This window comes from Aulonocara stuartgranti, assembly GCF_965226115.1.
Source record: "Aulonocara stuartgranti genome assembly, chromosome: 9".
NCBI lineage: Eukaryota > Metazoa > Chordata > Actinopteri > Cichliformes > Cichlidae > Aulonocara > Aulonocara stuartgranti.
The window spans coordinates 14,119,729-14,147,382 of NC_138960.1; the positions used below are offsets into that span (position 1 = coordinate 14,119,729).

Here is a 27,654-nt window from a genome sequence, read left to right on the forward strand (position 1 = left end):
GGAAGCTAATAGTGTGCAGAGTCTTGTTCCTCTTATAGACCGATAGCTCTTCTAAATGTGGACCAGAAGATACTTTCTAAAATAGCTACTCGACTCAAAATTCTCTTGCCTATAATTATTAAAGAAGATCAAACAGGCTTTATAAAAGGCCGTAATTCCCGTAATAATGTCAGGCACCTTCTCAGCAAAGGAACATGAGTGGTTTGGTTGTTTCTCTGGAAGCTGAAAAAGCTTTTGACCGGATAGAATGGACATACTTATTTTACACTTCAAATAAATTCAGTCTTGTTAATGATTTCATTAAGTGGGTAAATATTCTGTATGATACTCCTCTGGTGTCCATTTTGACTAATGGACTGAAATCAGATAGTTTCCCATTGTTTAGAGGAACGAGGCAAGGCTGCCCCCTGTCACCTATTTTTTTTGCTATTGCCATCGAATCGTTAGCCAAGGCTATAGGGAGGGCACCTGATGTACAGTGTTACGGCCCTGGGCCGGCTTTGTACTTTTGTTGTGCTGTGTCTTTAAGACTCCACAGGTCCTTCCCGATTGGAGAGCTGGCGGCGGCTGATTGGTCCCTGATCATGTGGCTCTTTTCAAAATCCCTCACCAGCAGTTGTTGTAGGGCCAGCCACTGACAGCAGCAGCAGACCTGACCCTGGCCTCATGCTTGTGATTCTCGTGAATTACTGAGCTTGTATATAGTGTGTAAATTAGTCTTCAATTGTAACTAGCACATTGTAAATAGACACTGAAACAGAAGGGGTGAGCTGCCTTATTATTTTTCTTGTACTGTTTTCTAGTGATAGTGAGATGAAGCCTCTTGATGAACTGAAGCTTTCCATCCATCTGGTCGACTCATGGTTTGAAACATTGTGATTTCATTTGCTCTATTCCGCCATCAAGTGGACGATTCAAGTGAAACAGGCTCTTTGATTATAATGATGTGATGTGTAAACCGCTAAACTGAATAAATAAATTGTTTTCATGGTTATTTATCACGAATATCGTCTCAGTATGTCTGATACAAAAGACAAAGTGGAAACTATCAACACGGAGTTTTGGTATGATTGTGTAACTGTGTAATCATGCTTATGTACATCAGGATAATGACACAAAGTAGTGTGTGGCGCTTCACTTTTTAATAAACTAAAAGAAAGAAATCAGATTATAGGATCTGTAGTGTTGTTTATTTATATTATGGTACTTGTGATATTTATTACTGTGTGCATACTATATTAGGAGAGATGAGATAAAAAAAAAATCTCTTCCTTGCTGGTTCCATCGAAGAAGAAATGCTCAAGTAACTATTATGTAGCACGTAGGTAATCCAATTCCACAACACAGCGTGATGAGGGAATCAGCTGTGTTTTGCTGCCCATTTTATTTCGAATCTGGCGCGAACCGGCGAGCCAGTTCCTGAATCAGTCACGTGGTACGGACTGCCCGCGAGGCCTCGAACGTCATTGCATACGTAATCAAAGCGAGCCTCAAAAACTCCCCCGAGATTACCCGACACACGCTTCGAAGCTTCGAGACACAAGATACATCATTACTGTTTTCTCCTGTTTATTTCAGTTAGGGAGTTACAGACAACAGACAAAGAACAGACAAAATTTGTCTTTTGTTTGGTTTTTGTTTCACATAGGGTTTTAGATGGCACCTCTTCTCCTGACTTAGCTTGTTTTGTTTGTTATTTTGGCCTTTGCTTACCCCGGAGCTTAGTTTTCAGTGTAGATAAATAAACCACCATTTACTTAAGAAATTGTTTTTTCTGTGTATGGTTTTGGGGACCAGGGCGGGGTCACTTCCTTTTTTAACTCTTATGCTACGTTCCTGTACCCCTAGACTGGGGCGTAACAACGGGGCTTGCAAATTGATTATGAGCATAAGATCAGTTTATATGCAGATAATGTTTTAATATTTATTTCTGATCCAGAGACATCAATACCGGCTTTACTTAACATTATTGATACATTTAGTCAATTTTCTGGTTATAAAGTAAATTTGACTAAGTAGAAGGCTATGCCAATTGGCAGCCTTAATTCAGTGCCAACTGGACTGTTTTCTTTCCCCTTCAAGTGGTCGCCCACAGGTTTTGTATACTTAGGGATATTTATAATAAGAGATGGAATTCCCTACCCTTTTCCTGGCTAGGATGTATAGCTTTGGTTAAGATGAATATTTTGCCTCGACTGTTATGTCCTGTTCAAATGATTCCAGTTATATTTTCAAATACGGTGATGAAGGATCTGAACGGCTGGCTAAGGTCTTTTATATGGAGCAAACGCAGACCAAATGTATGATGGCTACACTACAACTCCCAGGTTCAGTATGGGGTCTAGATTTACCAAATATTAGAACATATCAATTGAGTACTCACATGTGCTATATTCATGACTGGGTCACAAATAACTCACACTCTATCTGGTTGGGGATTGAAACTTCTCTTTTAAAGTATTGTCAGGGTTCCTGGGTGTTCACCCAGTCAGTGTTTTCAGTTGTTTCATGTTCAGTTTATTCACCTGTTCACATTTCCTGTTTTCATGTTTGGTTCCTGTGTGTTATTAGTTCTATTATGATCAGCTGTGTTCTCACTGGTCCCTAATCGTTATCATTAGCCAGTGTATTTAAACCCTCAGTTTCCACCTGTTCCTTGTCGTGTCATTGTTGATGTTATGTTGTCGTTCCCGCCTGTGTTCAGTTCAGCCAGCCATTCAGTCTTTCAGTCTGTTGGTCCTTTTGTTCCTGCTCTGTCTATCCACTCATTCCAATAAATCATCATCACCCTGCACAGTGAGTCCTGCGTTTGGGTCATCTCTTCCTCGCCTCCACACAACCGCTGACAAGTATCCATTAAGGGTCTTACTGTTCTTTAAGAACTTTGAAGATATTAGTTCAAGCTAGGAAAAAATCAAATCACACTTAATACACTTTAGGCCTGGTGGTCAGTATGTCGACGGGAAGGTTGAAGTTAACATCTGTGTTCACCCCTATTGTGAATAACGTTGACTTTAAACCAGGGATGTTCGATGTAGGTTTTAAGCAATGAATTTGAAACTGCGTCGTACTGGGACCACACGCATTGTACTGTATTGTATACTTGATTAAATGATTGATTGATTGATTGATTGATTGATTGCGTGGATCTGAGCTGGTGTTTTGTTTTGTGCTTAGTTCTCAGTCTGTTTGTTTTTGTTGTTGCTTTGTTTTTGGATTGTTTGGTGGGGGTTTTTTGGTTGTTTTTTATTGTTCTGTACTTTATTTATTAACACTTTATTATGTTATGTAATTGTGTACTATTTGTGAAAATGAAAAAAATAGTTAAAAGATATTGTTTAAAAAACTGATCAAAGTCCACTGAATCTGCTAACCTAATTAAAACATTGTAAGTTCAGGTCTTCACTTTGCGTTTCTTTGTGAAAACAGCACAGCAAAGGAGACTCAGTGAAGTTTTGGTATAAGGGATAAATCTTCTGACTGAACCTGCTGGGACTGTGTGAGGTCCTGAGGCTAAGAGTAAGGATTTATCCACAGGAGAGCTGCGTTCTTACAAACCATCCCACTGTGTAAACCTGACATCTGTGGAACAGCTGAGCTGTATGATGTGTACAAGGACACAAAACATTATTTACCATCAGATCCCGAGCCCTCCATGTGTTAATCAAGACACTGCTGCTGTGCTACATCCATAAATAATGAATAAATTAGGAGCTGAAGCTAAAAGGACAGTTTATTTGTACCATCTTCATGTGAACACATTCAAGAACATCACAGATGAAAGAAACATTAAAAACTAACTTTTTCTTTCAGGTGGTTTCAGAAAAAACAGAAACATCAAACACCTCCAAGACTCTCTTTGAAAGAACTAAAAACCTTTATTCTCATGGTCCAATCATGAGTGAACTCCCCGATGAAGCCTTGTGTGCTAAAACATGTCAGAGTTTAAAGGTTAAACATGAGTTTCCAAAACATTTTGCTGGAGAACAATGAACTATTTGACTGAGTTTCAATTATTTACAGACGAGCAAAACCAGGACAGAGAAAAAAGGACAAAACTGACTCAGTAAAACGACAGAAAATAAGATCCCATGTAAATCTGTATTATGTAGAAGTTCAGCCCAGCAACCAGTTCAGTTCAACACAAGTTTAAATGATTCTATCTGAACTCTGTGGAGCCTGATCTCAAGCTTTTTGAGTCTGACACTGAAACCAGAGGATCTTTCTGTCTCTTCAGATTCACTGTGATCCAGTGATGGGACTGATTTCAGCCCTGAGTGATCACGCTGATGTTTGCACAGAGCAGACAATGAGGTGAATGTTTGGGCACATTGGTAACAGTGAAACAGTTTATTAGTAACGTGGGATCGTTTGTGTTCGGAGTATGAACTGAGATTCCTGAAGCTCTTGTCACACTGGTCACAGCTGTAGTTTCCTTCCACGTGTGTACGTTCATGATTGTTACGACTACCTGAATCTGAGAAGCTTTTGTCACAGTGTCTGCACTTGTATGGTTTCTCTCCTGTGTGGACTCGTTTGTGTCTTTTAAGCTCCCTTGCAGTGGTGAAGCATGACCCACACTGATCACAGAGGTGCTTTTTAACCCCACTGTGAATCAGTTCATGTCGTTTTAACTCAGTTGATGTGATGAAGCTTCTCCCACATTCTTTGCAGTATTTCAGTTTGTCTCCAGTGTGTCTACGTTGATGTGTTTTAAGGGTGGCTTGCCGACTGAAAGTTTTTCCACAGAGGTCACAACGAAAGTCTTTCCCACCACCACAGTGATGACAGGGTTGAGAACTGGATCCATCTGTGTCGCTCTGCTTCTAAACAAAGACACAAAGACAGTGTAAGTCAGTCCTTCAACACTTTTATCCTGAACGTCGCCTGAAATAAAGAGCATCTCTGCAGACGTCCAATTACATTTGACTGTTTCAGTTAACACACTCAGTTTACTGGGCTGCAATAACTACAATACTACCACCATAATACTACAGTAATACTAAAATCATAACTGACATGAAAATCTGAATAATCACTCAGAGCTGCTTTTCCATGCAGTAGAATTGCTAACATGCTAACACAGTTTAATGAGCAGAGTTGTTCCAAACAGTCAGGCTAAAATGACAAGTTAAAAATATAAATACATACCTCACAGTAACTGCACTTGTAGAGTCTCTTTCTGGTGTGGATCTGTTGGTGTTGTCTCAGGTAATGTGGAGATTTAAAAGTCTTCTCACACAGGTCACATTTATAAGGTCTCTCCTCAGTGTGGATAAACATGTGTTGTTGTAACTGTGTGTCTGTAGCAAAGTATTTGCCACACTGTTCACAGCAGTACACATCATGTCTGGTGTGAATGCGTAGGTGTATATTTCGGTTCCCTCTCTGGCTGAAAGTTTTTCCACAAATGTCACAGCTGTATGCCTTAATTCCAGAGTGGGTAACTAGATGACTCTGTAAGCTGCTTCTTTGAGTAAAAGCTCTGCCACACTGATCACAGCTGTGCGGTTTAACTCCACTGTGGGTGAGTTGGTGTGATTTTAGGCCACTCTTCCAGGAAAAAGTCTTTCCACACAAGTCACAGCTGAACGGTCTCTCTCCAGTGTGGATGAACTGATGATGTTTTAGTGAATCCCTCCTATTAAAACCCATCCCACACTCGTCACAGGTGTGTTCCTCCTCTCTCTTTCTTCTGTGAGGTTTGTCGGCCTCCTGAGAGCGCTGACTTCTCGCTCCATGTTGGTCCTGCAGTGACAGAGATACAAACAGAGGCAGTGAGTGAAATGCAGTCGTGGAACAAACTCAACCTTCAAACTCCCTCCATTAACACTAGTTTTAAACCTGAAGGTGGAGTGTGGCACCAAACACCTTAAAGGTCTCTTATCCCCACCTGCTGGTAGTTCTAACACATTACATCCAACCTGCTGTTAAAAATAATTCATGACTTTTTAAAAACACTAAAATCATGCCCATCCCTCCTGCTGTACACAGATATATAAAAATGTATACATATATAATATATAAATATTTAACAGGTCTATACTTTTTTACATTTCCTGTTGCTGTTCCCTATTATATATATTTCCATAATTTTCTAATTTATTCAATGATAATAAATCAAATGTAACAGTTACCAGCCTGGTTCAGTGAAGGAAAATGTCAGAGTCTGATTGTAGCCTCAGGATTTCTTTAAAACTTTTACTCCCTACACATATCTGTATTTTCTACTCCTTACATTTTCAAAACAGGCTTGTTACTTTTGGTTTAAGCCATTTGAGGAGAGTAATGTCATCGCTGCAGGCATCAAACATCAAACTGATTTGAACCTAAACAGTAACACATGAAAGGCAATCCTGATCGTGCACTAATCACCAGGGTATGAAACATAAAAAGAGATGAAAGAGGCAAAACTGTGTGCAAAACATAGTCAAGAGTTAAAGTGGACCAATGTTCTTTTTTGGCACAACACCTGAATCACTGCAGGTGCTCATAAGTTGCCGTCACGGTACTTCAGCATCCAGCTAGCAATACAGAAGATGAGCAAGAATAAATGGATTCATATCTTTTAAGTGGCAGGTAATTTAAAACGCAGCATTTCTATCAGCTCAAAAAACATCAGCAAACACACAAACTGACAATAAAAAAGTGTGTTGCTGGCTAAAGGTCCAGCTGCTGCACATCACAGGGAGAGAAAAGAAAGAGAGCTAACTTCACTCAGAGATGGAGAAAGATAAGACACACAGGACAGGAGAGGAAGAAGAGAGGTTAGATTTAAAGGGAAGGACTGCTCAGTGGGATTTGATCAACTGGAGATTAAAGTTTACATGTAAGTCCTCATGTGTTGAAATCAGACATTGGGTCTGTACATGTGACATTATGTTTTATCAGATTATGAAAGATGCTGCAAAACAATCTGAGGCAGATTAACTGTGTTATTTAAAGACTGCATGAAGATCCTCTGCAGGTTAGTGCAGGATAAACAGGTTCGTTTGCTGAACTGTGATGGATTTAAAGTAAAGAACAGTGTGTGACTGGTGCACAGTGACTGTGGTGCTCATGTCACAGTTAGATTACATCAAGTGTAGCAGAGATTCATTTAAACTGAAGCTCATGATGCTGACATTCATTCACTGAGTTCCACCTTCATACCAACAGTATAGTGTCTAATATAAAGACAGTGTACTGTCAGTGTAGAGGATGGAAACCAGCCAGGACAGCTCATGAAACATCTGCTGACATCTGGTTGAATTCAGTTGTGTACATCCACAGAGAGCAGCAGGTCAGCTGATCACAGCCTGTATTTTAAGAAAATCTACTGGAGCTCTCAACAGAAATTATTGTGAGCTGTGATTCTTTTCCCCACGCTGAGCCACTACAGCTGATTTTAGGGTTCCCACCTGCTCAATCCCACTTTAACCTCCTCCCTGCTCATGTTCCTGTTTAGAGGAAAGTCACCCTCTACAGTGTAGGCAACAGAAAATACACATATGTTTTATTTTCCTTCATTTTCTACTTAACTGATTCAAACAGAGAACCTTTATTAGAAATAAATAGTTCGTACTTCATTTACTAATCTTAATTTATTATTACATTAATAAAGCACAAGGTTCAGTTAGCTTTGGATAAAAACAGGTGGTAAAAATGTTCAAGGAGCTACTTTTACTTTCTTACTCTGATTACATTTCAGAGCCCGTACTTTTCCACTTGAGTAAACAAGTTAAATCAGTACTTCAGCTTTTGATGGCATATTTGATGGAGTACTTCTTTACACTAGTATCTGTCACCTTCTGTGTTGAGCTCATTGTTTCCTCTGTAGTGACTCAGCTGAGTCCAGATGGCTGAAAATGTTCCTCTGCTGCTCCGTCAGACTCTTCTCCTCCTGCTGATCAGCTGGGACACAAAACAGATCTTTGTTAGGCTCCACACTGCACTGAAGAGTCAAAGTGTCTCATATGTTCATCTGACAACACAATGGACATATTTTAGTTTCCCTTTCACCTTCATGTTTCCCTCTCACCACATATCTAAACCAAATTCATGACCAGCAGGTTTTACAGCTGTGGCTCCAGCAAACATCAGCTGATAGTACAAAGTAATATTAAATAAATTCTAACAGCTTATCAAGCGTAAGCGTGTTGATGTTGTTTAGCACGACATCCGCTGTTTTCCTTTCTCTGGACGCCTGCCATTTATACAGCCATATTTCGCACATGACTATGAAAGGCAGAAGAGGAAGTAATTACTTCTAATGTAGACAATTCGGATGATATAGGTTGTGTCCCAATCCAGCGACCGCATGCTCCGGAATACGCATTTTGAGACCTATTACATCACAGCGACGCGACGACAGCTGTCCCAATCCGCAGTGTACTCCAAATGCGCCGTCGATTTCCCCAGATTTGAAGTGTGGTCCGGTGTACACTTTGTGGTCCCATATATCCCACAATTCATAGCACGGCAGTGGGTGTGGAGCAGTGTGTGAGGAAGAGGAGGAGGAAGAGGAAGAGCCAGCAGCAGCTGACAGATGGAGAGAATAGACAGACTGTTCCCTGTTTGTGAAGGACTGCTAGGAAAGTTTAAAATCACTAACTGTGTGTCCTGAATCAGTCTTATTAGGTAATGTTCAAATAATGTTATCATTCCAGTGTTTTCAGTGTGGGAGAAAGTACTCAGGGCCTTCAAGTTACACACTATGAAAGGCAGCAACAAGTTTAACATTCAGAAACCTAAAGTATGTATCAGCAGCAGAATGCAGCTAAAAATAAATGTTTGTTTCAGTTCTATGAAGCTTTGAGTATTTTGCATTAGTAGCACTGCTGTGTTTGTTGCATCATATTGCTGTAATTGTTTATATGCTTTATATATTCTGTGGTAAGTTGATCTATAGTGTTACATCATATTCTATAAGGATGTTATGTGTTTGTATACTTTCTGCCCAGTTTGACCCATTTAGCAGAAGTCAGCCTGTTTAAGGCTCTGATATCTATTCTGTATGACTTAAAGCAGTTATGACATGGTATCAGTGTTGGGTGTAATGCATTACTAAGTAACGCGTTACTGTAATTAAATGACTTTTCCACTGAAAAGTAGAGTAACTGGTTACTGTTCATTTTTAGGTATTTTAATTACAGTTACTTACAATGTACTTGCGTTACATTGTAAAATAATTAAACTCGCTGAATATCATTATTTAATTTCAATAATTTATCTTCTAAACATAGAAGTAAACTCTGCCGCTTTAGCATCGCTGTAGTGCAGCTGCACGTCATTTCGCGCCAGTTTGCTGCGTAGTCGTATTCTACAGCGGAAGATGTCGGACTCGGCTGAAGCGAGTGGCTGTTTTATGAAATGGACATATTCCCGTCACTTCACTTTTCTGAAACAAGCAGACAAGAACATTACAGTAATATGTAAGCTATGTCCTGGGGAGAAAAAACTATCGGCTGCTGTTAATAGCGCGAGTAATCTACTGAAGCGCCTGACACGAGAGCATAGACGAACACTTCTGAGTGATCCTTGTTCATCATCCATGGATAACACCGCGGCAACTCCTGCTAAGCAGGCAAAACGTGATTTTACTTCAGCAGCACAGAAATAATAATAATAATAATAATGGATACTTTATTGATCCCCATGGGGAAATTACTTGTTTTTTCTCTGCATTTGACCCATTCACTCAGTGAAGCAGTGGGCAGCCCACTAAGCAGGCGCCCGGGGAGCAGTGTGTAGGGACGGTACCTTGCTCAGGGGTACCTCAGGGTAGCCGTTAAGTGGATTCGAACCGCCGACCTTCCGATCATGGGGCGACCACTTTACCTACTGAGCTATCCCTGCCCCAGAAAGTGTCTGAAGGTGAGCTTAAAAAATGATTGCGGGCTCCATTGTGGAAGCGATGCTACCGCTGCGTACTGTAGAGTCTCTGTCTTTAAAAAAATGTACTTATTATTTAAAGAGTTTAATTTCTATTGTCCATTGACTATTACTAAATATTAAAAATAATAAATGACAGATTTAGATATATTTTCATAAACTATTAATTTACCACATCAATAAACAGCATGGCAGGGCAAAATATTTTTTCTAACATGGCAACCTTTAAAAAGTGAAAGGAGACAGAAAGACAGGTGAGAAAGAATAAAACTTAACTGACTTTTTGATGCCATTTTACACAAAGTACTGGTGCAGTATCTATAAAATGTGGGAAAATACTGGCATCATGTACAGTACTATCTTCTGAAGAAATTATGTTGGGACCCTGAAAAAAATTACTATGTACAATAATGGATTTCTATACATTTGACATCAGATGAAAACTTTGGTTGTAAGATTCGGATAATTATTTGTTAAAAGCGAGAAATTTTAAACGAGAATAAGAAAGAAAAGTATTTTTTGTGCCCTCCTTTTCTTGTTAATGCCCTACCTGGCCCCCTGGCAAAACTTTGCTAGATCCGCCCCTGCACAGTTACCAGCTGTCAGCTACATAGAAAAGGATCCTGGTGTTATTTGTCTCTCAGAAACAGTTCATAGCTTTTCTTCAACCCATTCATGTAAACCTGTTTCTCCATCACCTGTTCAGCTCTGATGATTCAGTAAGGACATCTCCTGGTTTCATCTTCATGTTTTCCTCTCACTAGATATCCAAACCGATATCATGACCAGCAGCAGTGGCTCCAACAAACATCAGCTGATACTAGATATTAATATTATATAAATTCTAACAACTGCTTATCAAGTTTAAAGGCGCTTCTGCTGTTTAACGCGACCTCCGCTAGTTTCCTCTTTCTGGCGCAAAATGGGAGGTAAATAAGCAAGGGAGACGGGACTTGCAGCAGAAACGCCGATCAGCTGATCATTGATCAGTTTCATGATTGAAGTAGCAGCAGGAGAGGGAGGGGGGAGAATGAGAGAAGAAGAGGCAGCTGACAGCGTAAAGACGCAGAATAACTCCAACTTTTTGTCTTTGTTTATTGTAGCTGAAGTACGGGACAAATCGCGTTTATTTTCAGCTCAATACCAAACGCCTAATATTAACTCTGAATACCAGAGGATTCCGTTTTTTACAGAGGTAGGCGACTCTACTAACTAACCTTATGAATAAAATAAAGTTCACCAGTAACATCATAGCACCCACACAGCCACCTCGGGTCTCTCCTCCTCCGCCTCCCCTTTCCCTCTCATCCACCTGCTGGCCTCCACCACTTGCTAATTTTACTGAATCTGTAAAAGCTCCACCATAGGCACTACCAAACAATTGAGTTATTTTTACACGTCTGCCAGCATCTGTCCAATCCCCCACCTTTCACTGTTTACAGGGGAAAAAAGACAACAACAAAAAGAAATCGGCCCATTTAAAACGAAAAACTTCCATCGGCCCACCGGTGAACACCGGGCCAGTCCAGCTATGTTGAGAGCGGAAGCAACACATTGCAAGCAAACGCAAATGCAAAACTTGAGCGAGAGGGGCTGCTATTGTGTGTGTGTGTGTGGATAATAGCAAACACTGAAATACATTTTTCTTGCACTCAGCAATGAATTTTGCTCCCTCAAATTTAGCTTTTCTTTGATCAAAATAAATTTCTCCTCAAAATGCAACACTTGCACCTGCAATTTTTTTTTACGTGCGTTAGGAATAGTGGTACAAATATAACACCATACTTATACACACACACAGCTGTGGTTTCCTGTTTTTGCTACATTCTGGAGAGCCTCGCCTTTAACGGTCTTCTCCCACCCCCTCTCACAGAGAGCAACAGAAAACTTCATGAACTCAGATCAATGTTACTTTGACACTTACCTCTAGATAGGCCGGAACAAAAAACTGAGAAACAAACAGCAATGAGCAGGAACTCTTTAGTTGTGTCCCAATCCAGCAACCGCACCCGGCGTTGGTCGAACAGATGTGTGGCAGTCTTGCGCTTCAGGAGCTGCCAAACCAGCAAAAAAACGCCAAATGTGTCATCTGTGACACTTGTGAGGTTATCTCAAACACACTCCGTCAGTCTTGATGCTGTTGAACAACAAAATGTTTAAAAATGTGGCGAGTTTACCTGGTGATATCCTCATTTAAAAGTGTTTAAAAACAGCAAACAATTAACACCACGCCGACGTTGTTCACAGGACAGCAAGAGTAAACGATCGGGAGACTCTTGTCGTCGTTATCGTGGTTATTTCTCCGATTTCAGCGTTTTTGCTTCACAGCTAAAGCGAGCAGTTTACTTTGTGCACTAACATGGACTCGAGTCAACCAGCGCCACCTCTGGCCAAGTGCCACAGCCTACAGCCAGATCAACCTGTGACACACATCTGCAGCACGTTTGAATTCGTGTCATGCACAACACATTTGTACCTTTCAATTGTGTCTGTTTGTGCGTCATGCAAATAAACCTTTGAAAAGAATGAAATGACACTAATATTTCACTAGTGTTGTAACATCACATGTCGTTAGCGTAGTCTGTCTGTGACTTTTCTCTGCGAACAAACATTTCAGAGTTGGTTGTTATATACAGTCTGTATAAGTGTGGTTAATCTAATAAACATTTGTAAGGAGATGGCAGTTACTGTGAATGTACAGCAGGTGATTAGTAATAAACAGTCAGACAATGACTGACAATCTCATTCAGTCTTGCAGATCGAATGCACCTCCTGTGGAAAGTGGTACCACACAGTGTGTGTGGACTTCCCCTGTGCAGAAGGTAGCTACAAATGTTGTGGGTGCTAAATAAACAGAAAGAATTGATCCCTGTTGTCTTTGCTTACTGATTGTTTTTAGCGTTGACAATCCACATTGCTGCCATTGCATCTTTCAACATGTTTGTGGGTAGATCTGGATGTACCAGGGGTAAGTGCAGCCACTCAGCCTCTACTTAATGTGATCCTAGAAACAGGTGCAGATGTGTCACAAGTTAATCTAGTAGTAGGCTGTGGTACTTGGCCACAGGTGGCAGCAGTGGACTGACCTCCATTTGAAACTGCTCCAGCTGCTATGTGATAGTGGATCTGCTACAAATTGAAGATCATAAGCAAGTTTTGGAAATCAACCCTTGTATTATGTTGAAGAACAAACAATTGACATTGATTTTGTTGCGGGTCATTCTGACCCATACTGTGTAAATCCACTCAGGATTATCCAAAAACTGCAATAAAACAATAGCAACTTTATTTTCCATCAGATAAACATGTAGAACACAGACATACAACAGTTAGACTTTCCATAACTATTTTAGGAACAATTTGGTTTTTCGTTCTTACAAACACATTTCTTTTGAACTTGCCCAACGTTCTCAGTTTTTCAATGCTCAACATTTTCTATTTTGTCCACATGATGGACAGAATGTAACTGTGTGCTTTCTGCAGATGTACTTCTTGCATTTCTCACAAAATGTGCTTGTTTTCAAACAGGAACCTTCCTAACTAAGATTTAAAACAAAAGATTTCTACGTCTCCTCCAGTCTCACAAACAGATGACAAACCAAGCGACACACCTGAGTCACTGACTTTCTTAAATCCACTCACTCTCACTGGCTGTTTATTACTAATCACTGTGTAACTGCTGTGAATTCACAGTAACTGCCGTCTCCTTACAAATCTTCATTGGATTAACCACACTTATACAGACTGTATATGTTGCCCCCCTGGTGTGACAGGTGCCTGGGAGGGGTGCGATCCTAGATCCCACAGCTGTGTATTGAAATAAAGAGGCACAGATCATGAACTTGTTTACAATTCAACTGCAGGATTTATTCTGCAGATTTGCCTCCCAGGGGGGTTTACGCTCCTCCTGGCCGCTATGCGCCACCTAGTGGTATTTTTTAAGTAATGCCATGGAAGATGTAAAGTGTAATTAGAAAATACTGAATCAACACTGAACGATATAACAAAGACCAAAATATAACTGGGGTGTTCCCTTTTTTCCTTGTATGAAGACATAAACTGAACTAACATCCCCGTAAGTCTTTTTATCTCTTAACTTTTTAACTATTAGTGTAATCCAGATTTACCAGCCACACATTTCAACTTTTAAACACATATGTTAACCTTTTACATATATAACTCTCCAGCCATGTTGATGGATTGCCTGTATTGGCTGGAAATATTCATTTCCAGGGAAAAGACACAGACAGACGATGCTTACAGGATGTGATGTGACAACACTAATGAAATATTGATGTGTCATATTTGTCCAAGGTGTATTTCATTGTTATGGAAAAAGAGAATATCAAAATCATGATGACCAATTGGAGTGGTGATTTCTATGACTTTGTGTATATAATTTGGGATTTTGTACAAATGTAGGCCAATAAGGAATATATGATATCATTTCATTCTTTTCAAAGGTTTATTTGCATGACGCACAAACAGACACAATTGAAAGGTACAAATGTGTTGTGCATGACACGAATTCAAACGTGCTGCAGATGTGTGTCACAGGTTGATCTGGCTGTAGGCTGTGGCACTTGGCCAGAGGTGGCGCTGGTTGACTCGAGTCCATGTTAGTGCACAAAGTAAACAGGTCGCTTTAGTTGCGAAGCAAAAACGCTGAAATCGGAGAAATAAACCGTGCGAGGGGAACGATAACGACGACAAGAGTCTCCCGATCGTTTACTCTTGCTCTCCTGTGAACAACATCGGCGTGGTGTTACTTGTTTGCTGTTTTCGCGATCGCGTCGCGCATGAGGATATCACCAGGTAAACTCGCCACATTTTTAAACATTTTGTTGTTCAACAGCATCAAGACTGACGGAGTGTGTTTGAGATAACCTCACAAGTGTCACAGGTGACACATTTGGCGTTTTCTTGCTGGTTTGTCGGTAGCAGCTCCTGAAACGCAAGACTGCCACACATCTGTTCGACCAACGCCAGTTGATCTAAACGCCAATAGATCTGGAACACCGGCGGCAGTAGCGGTTTTAGACACGGGCGGTTGCCCGGGGCGGCATCACGGGCATCGGCAAAAAAAAAAAATGCTGGTACTCATGCTGCCCCGACGTCTGCCAGCGCATATTGGGAATGGCACGAGCACCGATCGGTTTTCTATCGCCCATTTCCTGCAGCCACTGTGGAGCTCCACAGTAACCGGATACACGTGACCTCCACAGTAGCCATAAACACGCATGGATACCGTGGAAGTTACTGTGAGTGGTTAATAAGTTAAGTCATGGTGAAGGGAAAGTGGTGGTTTTTCGTTTTTTGAGAAGTACTGGTCTCATCAAGAGGATCTGGGGATTCAGGAGTGACTGACGGTTAACAGCCAGGAGATCGCAGTAATACAACAGTTTTGGATGCAAGCTGCCGTTAAACTTGACTAAAGAAGAAGAAGGAAGGTACTGTGGAGCTCCACAGTGGCTGCAGCCAGGTGCTCTTATAGACTTGGGACACAGCTACAGAGTTCCTGCTCATTGCTGTTTGTTTCTCAGTTTTTTGTTCTGGCCTATCTAGAGGTAAGTGTCAAAGTAACATTGATCTGAGTTCATGAAGTAACATTGATCCGTCCAAACTCCGGTCAATTTTTAATTGGCCCGCAAGTAATTTTATAAATACAATAGAATATGGCGCGCACTTAAACTTTTGCTTGAGTTTGTTGCACTTCTTAGTTTTAACAACAGGGGGAGCTGCTGTTGATCAAGTCAGTTGCGCCACCAAAAAGGACAATCACAGAAGAAAGTTACTAAACTTGGCAGAACCAAAGAAGCGAAAGGTAGAAAGTGAGTGCAGAAAATTTCAGACACGGTGGGAGAGTGAATATTTCTTCAAAGAATTCAAAGGGAAGTGTGTCTGTTTGATCTGCACTGAAACTGTGGCAGTTATGAAAGAGTATAATGTACTACGTCATTATGAAACCAAACATCAGGCCTATGCATCCTACACTGGTGCTGAGATGGAGCAGAAATGTAAGCAAAGGGTAGCTCTCCTGCAGGGTCAGCAACAATGATTTTTTTTCGTGCTCAAATTGTCCAGGAAAAGGCTCAAATAGCCAGCTATGAGGTCGCCCAACTCATCGCAAGACATGGCAAGCCTTTTTCAGATGGAGACCTCTTAAAACACGGCCTCGTTAAAGTCACCGAAATAATGTGCCCGGAAAACGTGCAGGACTTCAACAACGTCAGCATGTCCAGAAATCCAGTTGTGTGACGCATTGATGACTCATCAGCCAACATTAAACTGCAAATGTCTGATAAAGCTGTGCTTTTGATTTTTACTCCATCGCATGCGATGAGAGCACCGATGCCACAGACACCGCACAGCTGCTATTTTTTTGCGGGTAGTGGACGAGAGCACGAGCGCTTTAGGTGAGTAAAAGATATATTCAACAGTAACCGTGTGTTAATAAGCATGCATGTGCAGGTACACATGCTTCAAATATCAATAATGCGCATCAATTCTGTTTTTCGTATATGCGTTTTTCTTGTTAACACACAGACTACACATCGCTGTAAAACTCACACGCAGTCAGCTGATCTCATCTGATGCAGATTTGCTCCTTGATCAGCACCGCAGCTGGATGGCCCGATTTACATTCCCAGCGCAGCTGATACTCACCAGAATAGTTTACTAAAATTATATGCACTCCTGTTATTAAGTCCGGTTCAGTCTGTTAAAGTTGATAATCGTTTCAAAACGAACGTTAATAGGTGTGTTGCTAAGCCTAATAACTTAAATGACAAACTTGAAATGTACCCGTCCCATTTTCCCCTTTATTGTTCTTTTCCTCTGTGCTGTAAATCTTCTGTCTAAGAAGAAATCTGAGGCTGCTGTTCTGAATAAATCAATAAAGATCCATTTATGGAAAGCTGTGATGAAGGCAGTTTTGTCTTTAATTATATTCAACAATATAACACATTTGACCACTTTTAAGTGATTTTTCTAACTTTAATACACTGAAGTTAAGGTTATATACCTAATTTCTATTAAGTGGCCCAGCCCCTCCTATATTTTTATGTATGTGGCCCTCAGTGAAAAAAGTTTGGACACCCCTGCTGTACACCGTTATATTTGTGCCACAAAACCAGCCGATCACAGACTTCGATGCAAAAAAATCTGATTGGCTGTTTTGGTCTCCAATCAGCTCGAAATGACGAAATGCAAAAATCCCAGAATGCATTTCGTCCAAAACTCAAGCGAGTAGCGATGGTAAATTTGATTCTTTTTACTGAATCGAGTTTCAATGAGTCACTCACCAAAGTGAATCGGTGCTACTGTGAACCGAGGAGCTGTTGTCTTGATGTGAGCTTTCTACTCAGGGTTTTTTCTTCCAGTTCACAGCAGAAATGTTTATGTTAAGAAACTGAATGTTGTTTTTCTCCATAATTTTAAACTAGATATATTTCTACTAATGAAATTAGTTTGCTAACAGCAACAGGGATGAGTCAATGAGTCATTTGTCAGTAAAGCAGGGCTTTCAAACCCGCCATTTGCGGCCCACGTCACCTCTACTTGCATATTGATGTGAAGAAATTATTATTTTTTAATTATTATACGAAAAATGATTTAATACGATGGCAGAGCGTTACAGGCATGGCCCTTTAAGACTGTAGCCTCATGGGCGGTGTAGTCCTTGCTGCAGGGAGAACGTGTGGGACCGCCCCTCCTGCTGTGTGTGTGTGAGCATGAGGGAGGGACAGTCGAGTGTTAATACTCGACTGTACACCGTGTTCATGTTTTCCTCCGAAACAATAAAGTTCTGCTGGAGCAGCCTTTCAATGCCTCTTTCTGTCTCTCGCTAGCAAAGTTGACGCAGACAGTAAAGCTAGTTCCCGACTACAAGCCCCCAAAGTATTAGCCAGAGGTCTCCTTACCACGGTTTGGAGCCGCGGACCTGGCCGAGGTAACAAGAGAGTGCAAACATGTTGAGGGATTGGCTGTGTTAGTTCAGTGACAGATTTATTTGGAAAGAAAACAATTTTCACTTGCAGTTGAAAACTAAAGTGTACGCTTATGCCTGCATTTTTATTTTGTTAAATACAAACAAATTTGTGGCAAAGGTGCTTCCACGTGTCTGGCCAGAAAGAGCTGTTTATTTGGTAGTTCAATGAAACTACTGTACTATATTGTACTATACTGCTGAGTGACTGTCTTCTGCTCGTCAAATATATTTCATTGCAATGTTGATCCTGTGCTAACTTGCATATGACAAATGAAACTTAAAGGCTTCAGATAGTTAAGAGTGAGAAAAAAATTCCCTTCATGTCTGCCATTTTGTCTTTCTTACACAATATTTGGAATTAAATAAACCAAACAAAACACTAAAATTTAGGAAATATTAGTGGGTGTTTTCGTGTTTGTTATTTTGTACTGCTAGGACACTAAAGTGGCCCTCCAATTAGATGACGGTCCCAGAAGTGGCCCGCGGCCCATGTGAGTTTGAGACCCCTGCAGTAAACTGACTCTCGAGTGTTGAACGATTTGTTCATGATTTGCACATCACTACAAGCGAGGCAGTGGCAGAGGAATGAAGAGTGGCGGAGTTTGAAATATTACTCTTTCTGGGTGACAAAATAAACGTTTAAGATGTTTTCAGGTAACAATGGTGCTGTGTAAACTTCGAATATCTGCTTCATTTATCAAGACATCACCTATTTGCAAAGTGATCTAACGTTTTCGGAGATCATGTTACCCACCAACTGACCGCATAGCTGGACTGGCCATTGGGCATACCGGGGATTTGCCCGGTGGGCCGATGGTGACTGTTAAGTCTAATTGTTGAATGTTGCCATTGTGTTTCTTAAATTTGTACAGTCTTAGTTCAAGCAGTAGGATCAAAGCCATTCCTTTGATCCTGACCACCTCTCCAACCACTCTGTACTGGGGGAGGTTTTATTGTAGATGCATCCTACCGGAAAGATCTGTTTCTTTTTATGTAAGCTTCCTGGGTTTATGACCCTTTGGTCAGCAGGAGGTCTGACACACACACACACACACACACACACACACACACACTCACAGAAGTTCACACATATACATAAAATGCTTTGTCTTAGAACAAAGGGGGCGTGGCTTTGTTCTGACGTGTTTTGTGTGAACTGTCTCCCAATAAAAGGCAGCAGGAGGTCAGATCTGGGGGTCATTTTCGTGGTGGACACAGACGAGGCCTCCCTTGCGCAAATAATCGATCGATCGACTGTCTTGTTTTCTTCATGATGAATAAGTCTCTAGAATTAGCGGGGCTTGTGGAAACACAGACCCAACAGTGACTTTTCATTTTTGTTTGTTTGTTTTTGTAACAGTGTAAACAGTGTAAGGTGGTGGATTAGCCAATTGGTCATGATCAACTCTGGGCTGGACCAATTACAATAGATCCGTATTGAGCTGAAAAAGAACGCAATTCTAGAAGCTAGAATAAAAAAAAAAAACAGACACAAAGCTGGAGTTATTCTGTGTCTTTGCTGCACAGCTGCCTCTCCTCTCATTCTCTCCCCCTCCCTCTCCTGTTGCTACTTCAATCATGAAACTGATCAATGATCAGCTGATCGGCTTTTCTGTCCAAGTCCCGTCTCTCTTGTTTGTTTATCGTCCACTTTGCGCCAGAGAAAGGAAAACAACATCAGCACGCTTACGCTTGATAAGCTGTTAGAATTTATTTAATATTACTTTGTACTATCAGCTGATGTTTGCTGGAGCCACAGCTGTAAAAGCTGCTGGTCATGAATTTGGTTTAGATATGTGGTGAGAGGGAAACATGAAGGTGAAAGGGAAACTAAAATATGTCCATTGTGTTGTCAGATGAACATATGAGACACTTTGACTCTTCAGTGCAGTGTGGAGCCTAACAAAGATCTGTTTTGTGTCCCAACTGATCAGCAGGAGGAGAAGAGTCTGACGGAGCAGCAGAGGAACATTTTCAGCCATCTGGACTCAGCTGAGTCACTACAGAGGAAACAATGAGCTCAACACAGAAGGTGACAGATACTAGTGTAAAGAAGTACTCCATCAAATATGCCATCAAAAGCTGAAGTACTGATTTAACTTGTTTACTCAAGTGGAAAAGTACGGGCTCTGAAATGTAATCAGAGTAAGAAAGTAAAAGTAGCTCCTTGAACATTTTTACCACCTGTTTTTATCCAAAGCTAACTGAACCTTGTGCTTTATTAATGTAATAATAAATTAAGATTAGTAAATGAAGTACGAACTATTTATTTCTAATAAAGGTTCTCTGTTTGAATCAGTTAAGTAGAAAATGAAGGAAAATAAAACATATGTGTATTTTCTGTTGCCTACACTGTAGAGGGTGACTTTCCTCTAAACAGGAACATGAGCAGGGAAGAGGTTAAAGTGGGATTGAGCAGGTGGGAACCCTAAAATCAGCTGTAGTGGCTCAGCGTGGGGAAAAGAATCACAGCTCACAATAATTTCTGTTGAGAGCTCCAGTAGATTTTCTTAAAATACAGGCTGTGATCAGCTGACCTGCTGCTCTCTGTGGATGTACACAACTGAATTCAACCAGATGTCAGCAGATGTTTCATGAGCTGTCCTGGCTGGTTTCCATCCTCTACACTGACAGTACACTGTCTTTATATTAGACACTATACTGTTGGTATGAAGGTGGAACTCAGTGAATGAATGTCAGCATCATGAGCTTCAGTTTAAATGAATCTCTGCTACACTTGATGTAATCTAACTGTGACATGAGCACCACAGTCACTGTGCACCAGTCACACACTGTTCTTTACTTTAAATCCATCACAGTTCAGCAAACGAACCTGTTTATCCTGCACTAACCTGCAGAGGATCTTCATGCAGTCTTTAAATAACACAGTTAATCTGCCTCAGATTGTTTTGCAGCATCTTTCATAATCTGATAAAACATAATGTCACATGTACCGACCCAATGTCTGATTTCAACACATGAGGACTTACATGTAAACTTTAATCTCCAGTTGATCAAATCCCACTGAGCAGTCCTTCCCTTTAAATCTAACCTCTCTTCTTCCTCTCCTGTCCTGTGTGTCTTATCTTTCTCCATCTCTGAGTGAAGTTAGCTCTCTTTCTTTTCTCTCCCTGTGATGTGCAGCAGCTGGACCTTTAGCGAGCAACACACTTTTTTATTGTCAGTTTGTGTGTTTGCTGATGTTTTTTGAGCTGATAGAAATGCTGCGTTTTAAATTACCTGCCACTTAAAAGATATGAATCCATTTATTCTTGCTCATCTTCTGTATTGCTAGCTGGATGCTGAAGTACCGTGACGGCAACTTATGAGCACCTGCAGTGATTCAGGTGTTGTGCCAAAAAAGAACATTGGTCCACTTTAACTCTTGACTATGTTTTGCACACAGTTTTGCCTCTTTCATCTCTTTTTATGTTTCATACCCTGGTGATTAGTGCACGATCAGGATTGCCTTTCATGTGTTACTGTTTAGGTTCAAATCAGTTTGATGTTTGATGCCTGCAGCGATGACATTACTCTCCTCAAATGGCTTAAACCAAAAGTAACAAGCCTGTTTTAAAAATGTAAGGAGTAGAAAATACAGATATGTGTAGGGAGTAAAAGTTTTAAAGAAATCCTGAGGCTACAATCAGACTCTGACATTTTCCTTCACTGAACCAGGCTGGTAACTGTTACATTTGATTTATTATCATTGAATAAATTAGAAAATTATAGAAATATATATAATAGGGAACAGCAATAGGAAATATAAAAAAGTATAGACCTGGTAAATATTTATATATTATATATATATATACATTTTTATATATCTGTGTACAATCACGAGGGATGGGCATGATTTTAGTGTTTGAACAGTCATGAATTATTTTTAACAGCAGGTTGGATGTAATGTGTTAGAACTACCAGCAGGTGGGGATAAGAGACCTTTAAGGTGTTTGGTGCCACACTCCACCTTCAGGTTTAAAACTAGTGTTAATGGAGGGAGTTTGAAGGTTGAGTTTGTTCCACGACTGCATTTCACTCACTGCCTCTGTTTGTATCTCTGTCACTGCAGGACCAACATGGAGCGAGAAGTCAGCGCTCTCAGGAGGCCGACAAACCTCACAGAAGAAAGAGAGAGAAAAAACACACCTGTGACGAGTGTGGGATGGGTTTTATTTACAAGTGTCATCTAAAACAGCATCAGGTCATCCACACTGGAGAGAGACCGTTCAGCTGTGACTTGTGTGGAAAGTCTTTTACCTGGAAGGAATCCCTAAAAACACACCAAGTCGTCCACAGTGGAGTTAAAGCGTACAGCTGTGATCAGTGTGGCAGAGCTTTTACTCGCAGTAGCAGCTTACAGGATCATCTAGTTACCCACTCTGGAATTAAGGCATACAGCTGTGACATCTGTGGAAAAACTTTCAGCCGGAGAGGGAACCGAAATATACACCTACGCATTCACACCAGACATGATGTGTACTGCTGTGAACAGTGTGGCAAATACTTTGCTACAGACACACAGTTAAAACAACACATGTTTACCCACACTGAGGGACGACCTTATAAATGTGACCTGTGTGAGAAGACTTTTAAATCTCCGCGTTACCTGAGAGAACACCAACAGATCCACACCAGAAAGAGACTCTACAAGTGCAGTTACTGTGAGGTATGTATTTATATTGTTATCTTGTCATTTTAGCCTGACTGTTTGGAACAACTCTGCTCATTAAACTGTGTTAGCATGTTAGCAATTCTACTGCATGGAAAAGCAGCTCTGAGTGATTATTCAGATTTTCATGTCAGTTATGATTTTAGTATTACTGTAGTATTATGGTGGTAGTATTGTAGTTATTGCAGCCCAGTAAACTGAGTGTGTTAACTGAAACAGTCAAATGTAATTGGACGTCTGCAGAGATGCTCTTTATTTCAGGCGACGTTCAGGATAAAAATGTTGAAGGACTGACTTACACTGTCTTTGTGTCTTTGTTTAGAAGCAGAGCGACACAGATGGATCCAGTTCTCAACCCTGTCACCACTGTGGTGGTGGGAAAGACTTTCGTTGTGACCTCTGTGGAAAAACCTTCAGTTGGCAAAAGAACCTAAAAAAACATCAACGTAGACACACTGGAGACAAACTGAAATACTGCAAAGAATGTGGGAGAAGCTTCACCACACCAAGTGAGTTAAAAAAACATGAACTGATTCACAGTGGGGTTAAAAAGCACCTCTGTGATCAGTGTGGGTCATCCTTCACCACTGCAAGGGAGCTTAAATCACACAAACGAGTCCACACAGGAGAGAAACCATACAAGTGCAGACACTGTGACAAAAGCTTCTCAGATTCATGTAGTCGTAACAATCATGAACGTACACACGTGGAAGGAAACTACAGCTGTGACCAGTGTGACAAGAGCTTCAGGAATCTCAGTTCATACTCCGAACACAAACGATCCCACGTTACTAATAAACTGTTTCACTGTTACCAATGTGCCCAAACATTCACCTCATTGTCTGCTCTGTGCAAACATCAGCGTGATCACTCAGGGCTGAAATCACTCCCATAACTGGATCACAGTGAATCTGAAGAGACAAAGATCCTCTGGTTTCAGTGTCAGACTCAAAAAGCTTGAGATCAGGCTCCACAGAGTTCAGATAGAATCATTTAAACTTGTGTTGAACTGAACTGGTTGCTGGGCTGAACTTCTACATAATACAGATTTACATGGGATCTTATTTTCTGTCGTTTTACTGAGTCAGTTTTGTCCTTTTTTCTCTGTCCTGGTTTTGCTCGTCTGTAAATAATTGAAACTCAGTCAAATAGTTCATTGTTCTCCAGCAAAACGTTTTGGAAACTCATGTTTAACCTTTAAACTCTGACATGTTTTAGCACACAAAGCTTCATCGGGGAGTTCACTCATGATTGGACCATGAGAATAAAGGTTTTCAGTTCTTTCAAAGAGAGTCTTGGAGGTGTTTGATGTTTCTGTTTTTTCTGAAACCACCTGAAAGAAAAACTATTTTTCTTCCTTTATGTAGTGTGGAAGTTTTTAATGTTTCTTCATCTGTGATGTTCTTGAATGTGTTGACATGAAGATGGTACAAATAAACTGTCCTTTTAGCTTCAGCTCCTAATTTATTCATTATTTATGGATGTAGCACAGCAGCAGTGTCTTGATTAACACATGGAGGGCTCGGGATCTGATGGTAAATAATGTTTTGTGTCCTTGTACACATCATACAGCTCAGCTGTTCCACAGATGTCAGGTTTACACAGTGGGATGGTTTGCAAGAACGCAGCTCTCCTGTGGATAAATCCTTACTCTTAGCCTCAGGACCTCACACAGTCCCAGCAGGTTCGGTCAGAAGATTTATCCCTTATATCAAAACGTCACAGAGTCTCCTTTGCTGTGCTGTTTTCACAAAGAAACGTAAACTGAAGACCTGAACTTACAATGTTTTAATTAGTTTAGCAGATTCAGTGTCTCCATGATCGAATCTGCTGTTTTTGTGCTGCTGTTGGTAGAAAGCCGTTTAATGCTGAAATGAACTGGCTGCATGCATCTCTGAATGTAAATTGGTGCACTATTAATAGATCACTCTGGAACAGTGTCATCACCCTAATTTGCCCACTTAGTAAATCTCACTCATGGCCAAGAAATTGAAATAAATCTTGTTTCCCTGCTGGATAGTGATCCACTGTAACTCTGCTCCTCCTTCCTGTTTAGGATTTCTGTGGCTGAAGTAAAATTCCCTCCATCCATCACTTATCCCAGCTAACCCAAAGTAAAAGAAAGTTTTGCTCATCTTAAAAAAGCATTACAATAATGGGCATTACCAATGCAAACTGAATGATACAGAAGATGAAAGAAGAGACTTTGATCAGTTAATAAAGCTCATGATCTTGATTCATTGTGGCTGCTACACAGATACTTCTGGGTCACTTCTCTCAGTTAGGAGCTTTCCTACTACTTTTCACACCTACGGTCAATTTCAAATCATCAGTTAACCTAACCCTATGCATGTTTTTGGACTGTGAGAAGCCACCAGAGTACCAGAGAGAACATAAGCAGACATGGGAAGACTCCAGACAGAAAGGCCCTAGACCAGATTCAAACACTGGATCTTCTTCGATGAGAATTTCCTGTTCTTCCACATCTCAAAGGTTCGTGTTGTGCAGCCTCAGCAGAAGAAGAAGGGTGAGATAAGAGAAGTGAGGAAATGCAGCGGTTACATTAATAAGAAAGATGAATCGGTCTTTCTGACTTCTCTAATTGTAACATGTAACATGAGTTGTACAGCCATAATTTATGGCTCAGTGTGGAGAGCACGTTTGCAGTCTGCTGGCAGTCTGGGGACGGCCCGTCTACCTGCCCAGAGCTCTGGTGTTGATGAAGCCAGTGTACAGCGTATGTGGTCCAGCTGGTCTGTGGGCCTCTCTCGCATGTGCTTTTGTTGGTCTGTCAGCCGCACAGAAGAGTAAAGTTATAACAAACACAGAGCTGAAGTGAAACTAAGTGTTAAAAACAATGAATTGTGTCCTCTGCAAAAAAAAGTTCTTACTTTTTTTAAGAACAGGGTGCACTACCGCATGTTTAAAAGCAGTTGGGACACAGCCCACTAACAATGATAAATTCATTAAAAATAAGATGCAAGGCCCAATTTCCTCAAAACTTTCCTTGATAATTCAGGATGAAAGGATATCATGCACAGAATTTGAGTTTCTCAATTGTTCAATTATTCCCTTAAGAGTGAAGACTTAAGACTGAATTAAAAATTTTGAATAACATTCGGGGCTGTTAGCTATTAGTCTCAATAATATCTGATAGGAAAGCTGCTTTAGCTGCCTTTATGGAGTTCTGGTATAGAAGGCGGCTCCTACAAAGAATGCCATAGGATATCTGAAGCCTGTCTTTTTTCCACCTCCTTTCAGATTGACGACAGACACGACGTAAAGCTCATATAGTGTCATTTAGTCATGGTTGATGAGAAGTTCTGGGACGTTTCATCTTTATAGGGGCCACAGTATCTAAGATGGAACAACAGGTGGATAACATAGCGTTGGCATAATCATCAACCAAGGGAGGCGTGTAACAGTTAGTATCAGTGAAATCTGGATCAAAAAAGGCAAAGTTCAAAAAGGCTGTAATGAAGTTAGCCACAGTCTCAGAGTTAATGATACGTACAGGGCGATGACAGCCTTTAGAATTTAAATCAATTGCACATAGCTCAACATCAAACACGAGCAAAAAATGGTCAGAAATACCAGCATTATCAACGTCCATAGTACAAATATCCAAAGCATATGAGAGGACCAAATCCAAGGTATGGCCTTTAAGATGAGTAGGTTCCCTGACCCACTGTGTAAGGTTAAAAGACTCAGTTAGGGCAAGAAAATCTTTGGCTAGGGGGTCATCAGCACAACAAATATGTATGTTAAAATATCCAGTAATAAGAGCTTGGTCATAACTTAATAAAAATGAACCTAAGAAGTCAGCAAATTCACAAAATAAAAGACCTATTATATTTAGGTGGTCGATAAATCACAGCACATAGAATCGTTGGGGGTCCGGCAAGCTCCAATAGTTGAGCCTCAAAACTACAATAGGTAGGAGAGGGCAGTTGCCGAACTTTAAGTTTGTTTTTAAAAACAGAGGCAACGCCTCCACCTCTTCCCGAGGGTCTCGGTGAACTAAAGAATACACAGTCCGGGGGAAGTAGCTCTGAAAAGGAAAAGGACTCACCAGGACGAATCCAAGTTTCAGTCAATAACAGAGCATCAAGCCAAGAGTTGAGGAAGAGGCCATTTAAGATGAAGGTTTTATTCACCAGCGATCTTGCGTTTAATAGAACCATCCGAGAGATGGGCATCTTATCTCTGCTGGAAGCACGTCTTAGTTGGCTTAAATACCTGTGACGAACATCACTTGGGGAACCAATCCAAACACGAACAGGCAGAGTGACTACCGGAGAAACCGGACAGGCTTGTTTACCGACCGGACAGATCCAGCGATGGTTGAGCAGCCCAAAGGACAATGGATCCCGAGCGGATGGAAGTCGTATAATCCCCGCGGTGGTGAGGGAATTAGCTGCAGCTGATGTTTTAAGGTAAGCCTTAAAGTGAACCCGAAACCCACTCCGTTTGCCCCGCTTCCTGTCACGCTTGTTAGGCGGGGGGCGGAGAGGGGAACCGTATGAACCAGTGGAAGAGATGATACATGGAAATGTAGTGTCTCCCAAGATCCAACCCAGCATATGGGGGGAAAACAAAGATTTAACAGAGTATCCCGGTCATAGGTGATTAATGCATAACCATCTGGGGGGCATAGTGCCAGAAAGATAGTAAATAATAAACAAATATCAAGGAAAAGAGCTCGACAACAGAGACGAGGACGGCCTGCCGTACAATGGCGCCATCTTACTCTATTATTATAATGATATTATAATGAAAACATCTGTGATACATTCACAGAGGACGAGGACACAAAGGGACGACACGCAGAGGCTGTATTAAAGTCTACCATCCAAATCTTTAGTCTTAAACAGGCAGTGGTTACAAACAGGAAGACAAGCAGTCCATTAAACAGTCTACAGGGTCAAACATACAGAGAATTCAAACAGCAATAAAAAACATAACTGGACACTGAAAAACTTCACAAAGTGATGTGTGAGGCACCAAAGGGAAGCAGCTGAGTATATTCAATGAATTATCTTCAAATACAAAAGACAGAAACTCCTAAAGCTGCCTCCACCAGTGTGTGAATGTGAGAGTGAATGAATAGTGGTATTGT

General features: G+C 40.9%; 3 protein-coding genes across 11 annotated transcripts in view; 2 read left to right on the forward strand and 1 right to left on the reverse strand.

Moving 5' to 3' along the window:
• Positions 1-3,486: 3,486 nt before the first annotated feature.
• LOC309714066 (uncharacterized protein) overlaps positions 3,487-27,654 on the reverse strand; it is a 67,581-nt gene continuing 43,413 nt past the window's right edge. Inside the window, exons 1-5 of one of the 4 annotated variants that reach the window (XM_082546180.1) lie at positions 12,051-12,518; positions 11,798-11,927; positions 7,773-7,893; positions 5,152-5,748; positions 3,487-4,826 (exon numbers count right to left, since the gene is read on the reverse strand). In XM_082546180.1, the coding sequence (XP_082402306.1) occupies positions 4,134-4,826; positions 5,152-5,748; positions 7,773-7,805 (1,323 nt within the window). In that variant the 5' untranslated portion in view covers positions 7,806-7,893; positions 11,798-11,927; positions 12,051-12,518 and the 3' untranslated portion in view covers positions 3,487-4,133. Of the gene's footprint in view, positions 4,827-5,151; positions 5,749-7,772; positions 9,850-11,797; positions 12,519-27,654 lie in introns of those variants that run through there. The other 3 variants (XM_082546183.1, XM_082546182.1, XM_082546181.1) reach the window with 3 other exon arrangements.
• The window catches only part of LOC309714059 (uncharacterized protein), a 146,719-nt gene continuing 133,153 nt past the window's right edge, over positions 14,089-27,654 (forward strand). For 2 of the 4 annotated variants that reach the window (XM_082546155.1, XM_082546151.1), the window contains exon 1: positions 14,089-14,688. The gene's annotated coding sequence lies outside the window, so the exon portion shown is untranslated. The other 2 variants (XM_082546154.1, XM_082546153.1) reach the window with 1 other exon arrangement.
• On the forward strand, positions 19,791-23,991 carry LOC309714071 (uncharacterized protein). 3 transcript variants are annotated; one of them, XM_082546190.1, is made up of 3 exons: positions 19,791-19,910; positions 21,936-22,532; positions 22,858-23,991. In XM_082546190.1, exons 1-3 carry the CDS (start codon positions 19,878-19,880, stop codon positions 23,428-23,430), a joined length of 1,203 nt encoding a protein of 400 aa, XP_082402316.1. In that variant the 5' UTR covers positions 19,791-19,877; the 3' UTR covers positions 23,431-23,991. The 3 variants fall into 3 exon arrangements, with proteins under 3 accessions (XP_082402316.1, XP_082402317.1, XP_082402318.1); XM_082546191.1 differs by having other exon boundaries at positions 22,861-23,991; XM_082546192.1 differs by having other exon boundaries at positions 19,791-19,895.

Coding starts and splice junctions, on each gene's coding strand:
- LOC309714071 (XM_082546190.1), top strand. CDS start 19,878: ATGAGCTCAACACAGAAGGTGACAGATACTAGT. Junction 19,911..21,935: donor AGAAGGTGACAGATACTAGT/GTAAAGAAGTAC, acceptor CTGTCACTGCAG/GACCAACATGGAGCGAGAAG. Junction 22,533..22,857: donor ACAAGTGCAGTTACTGTGAG/GTATGTATTTAT, acceptor GTCTTTGTTTAG/AAGCAGAGCGACACAGATGG.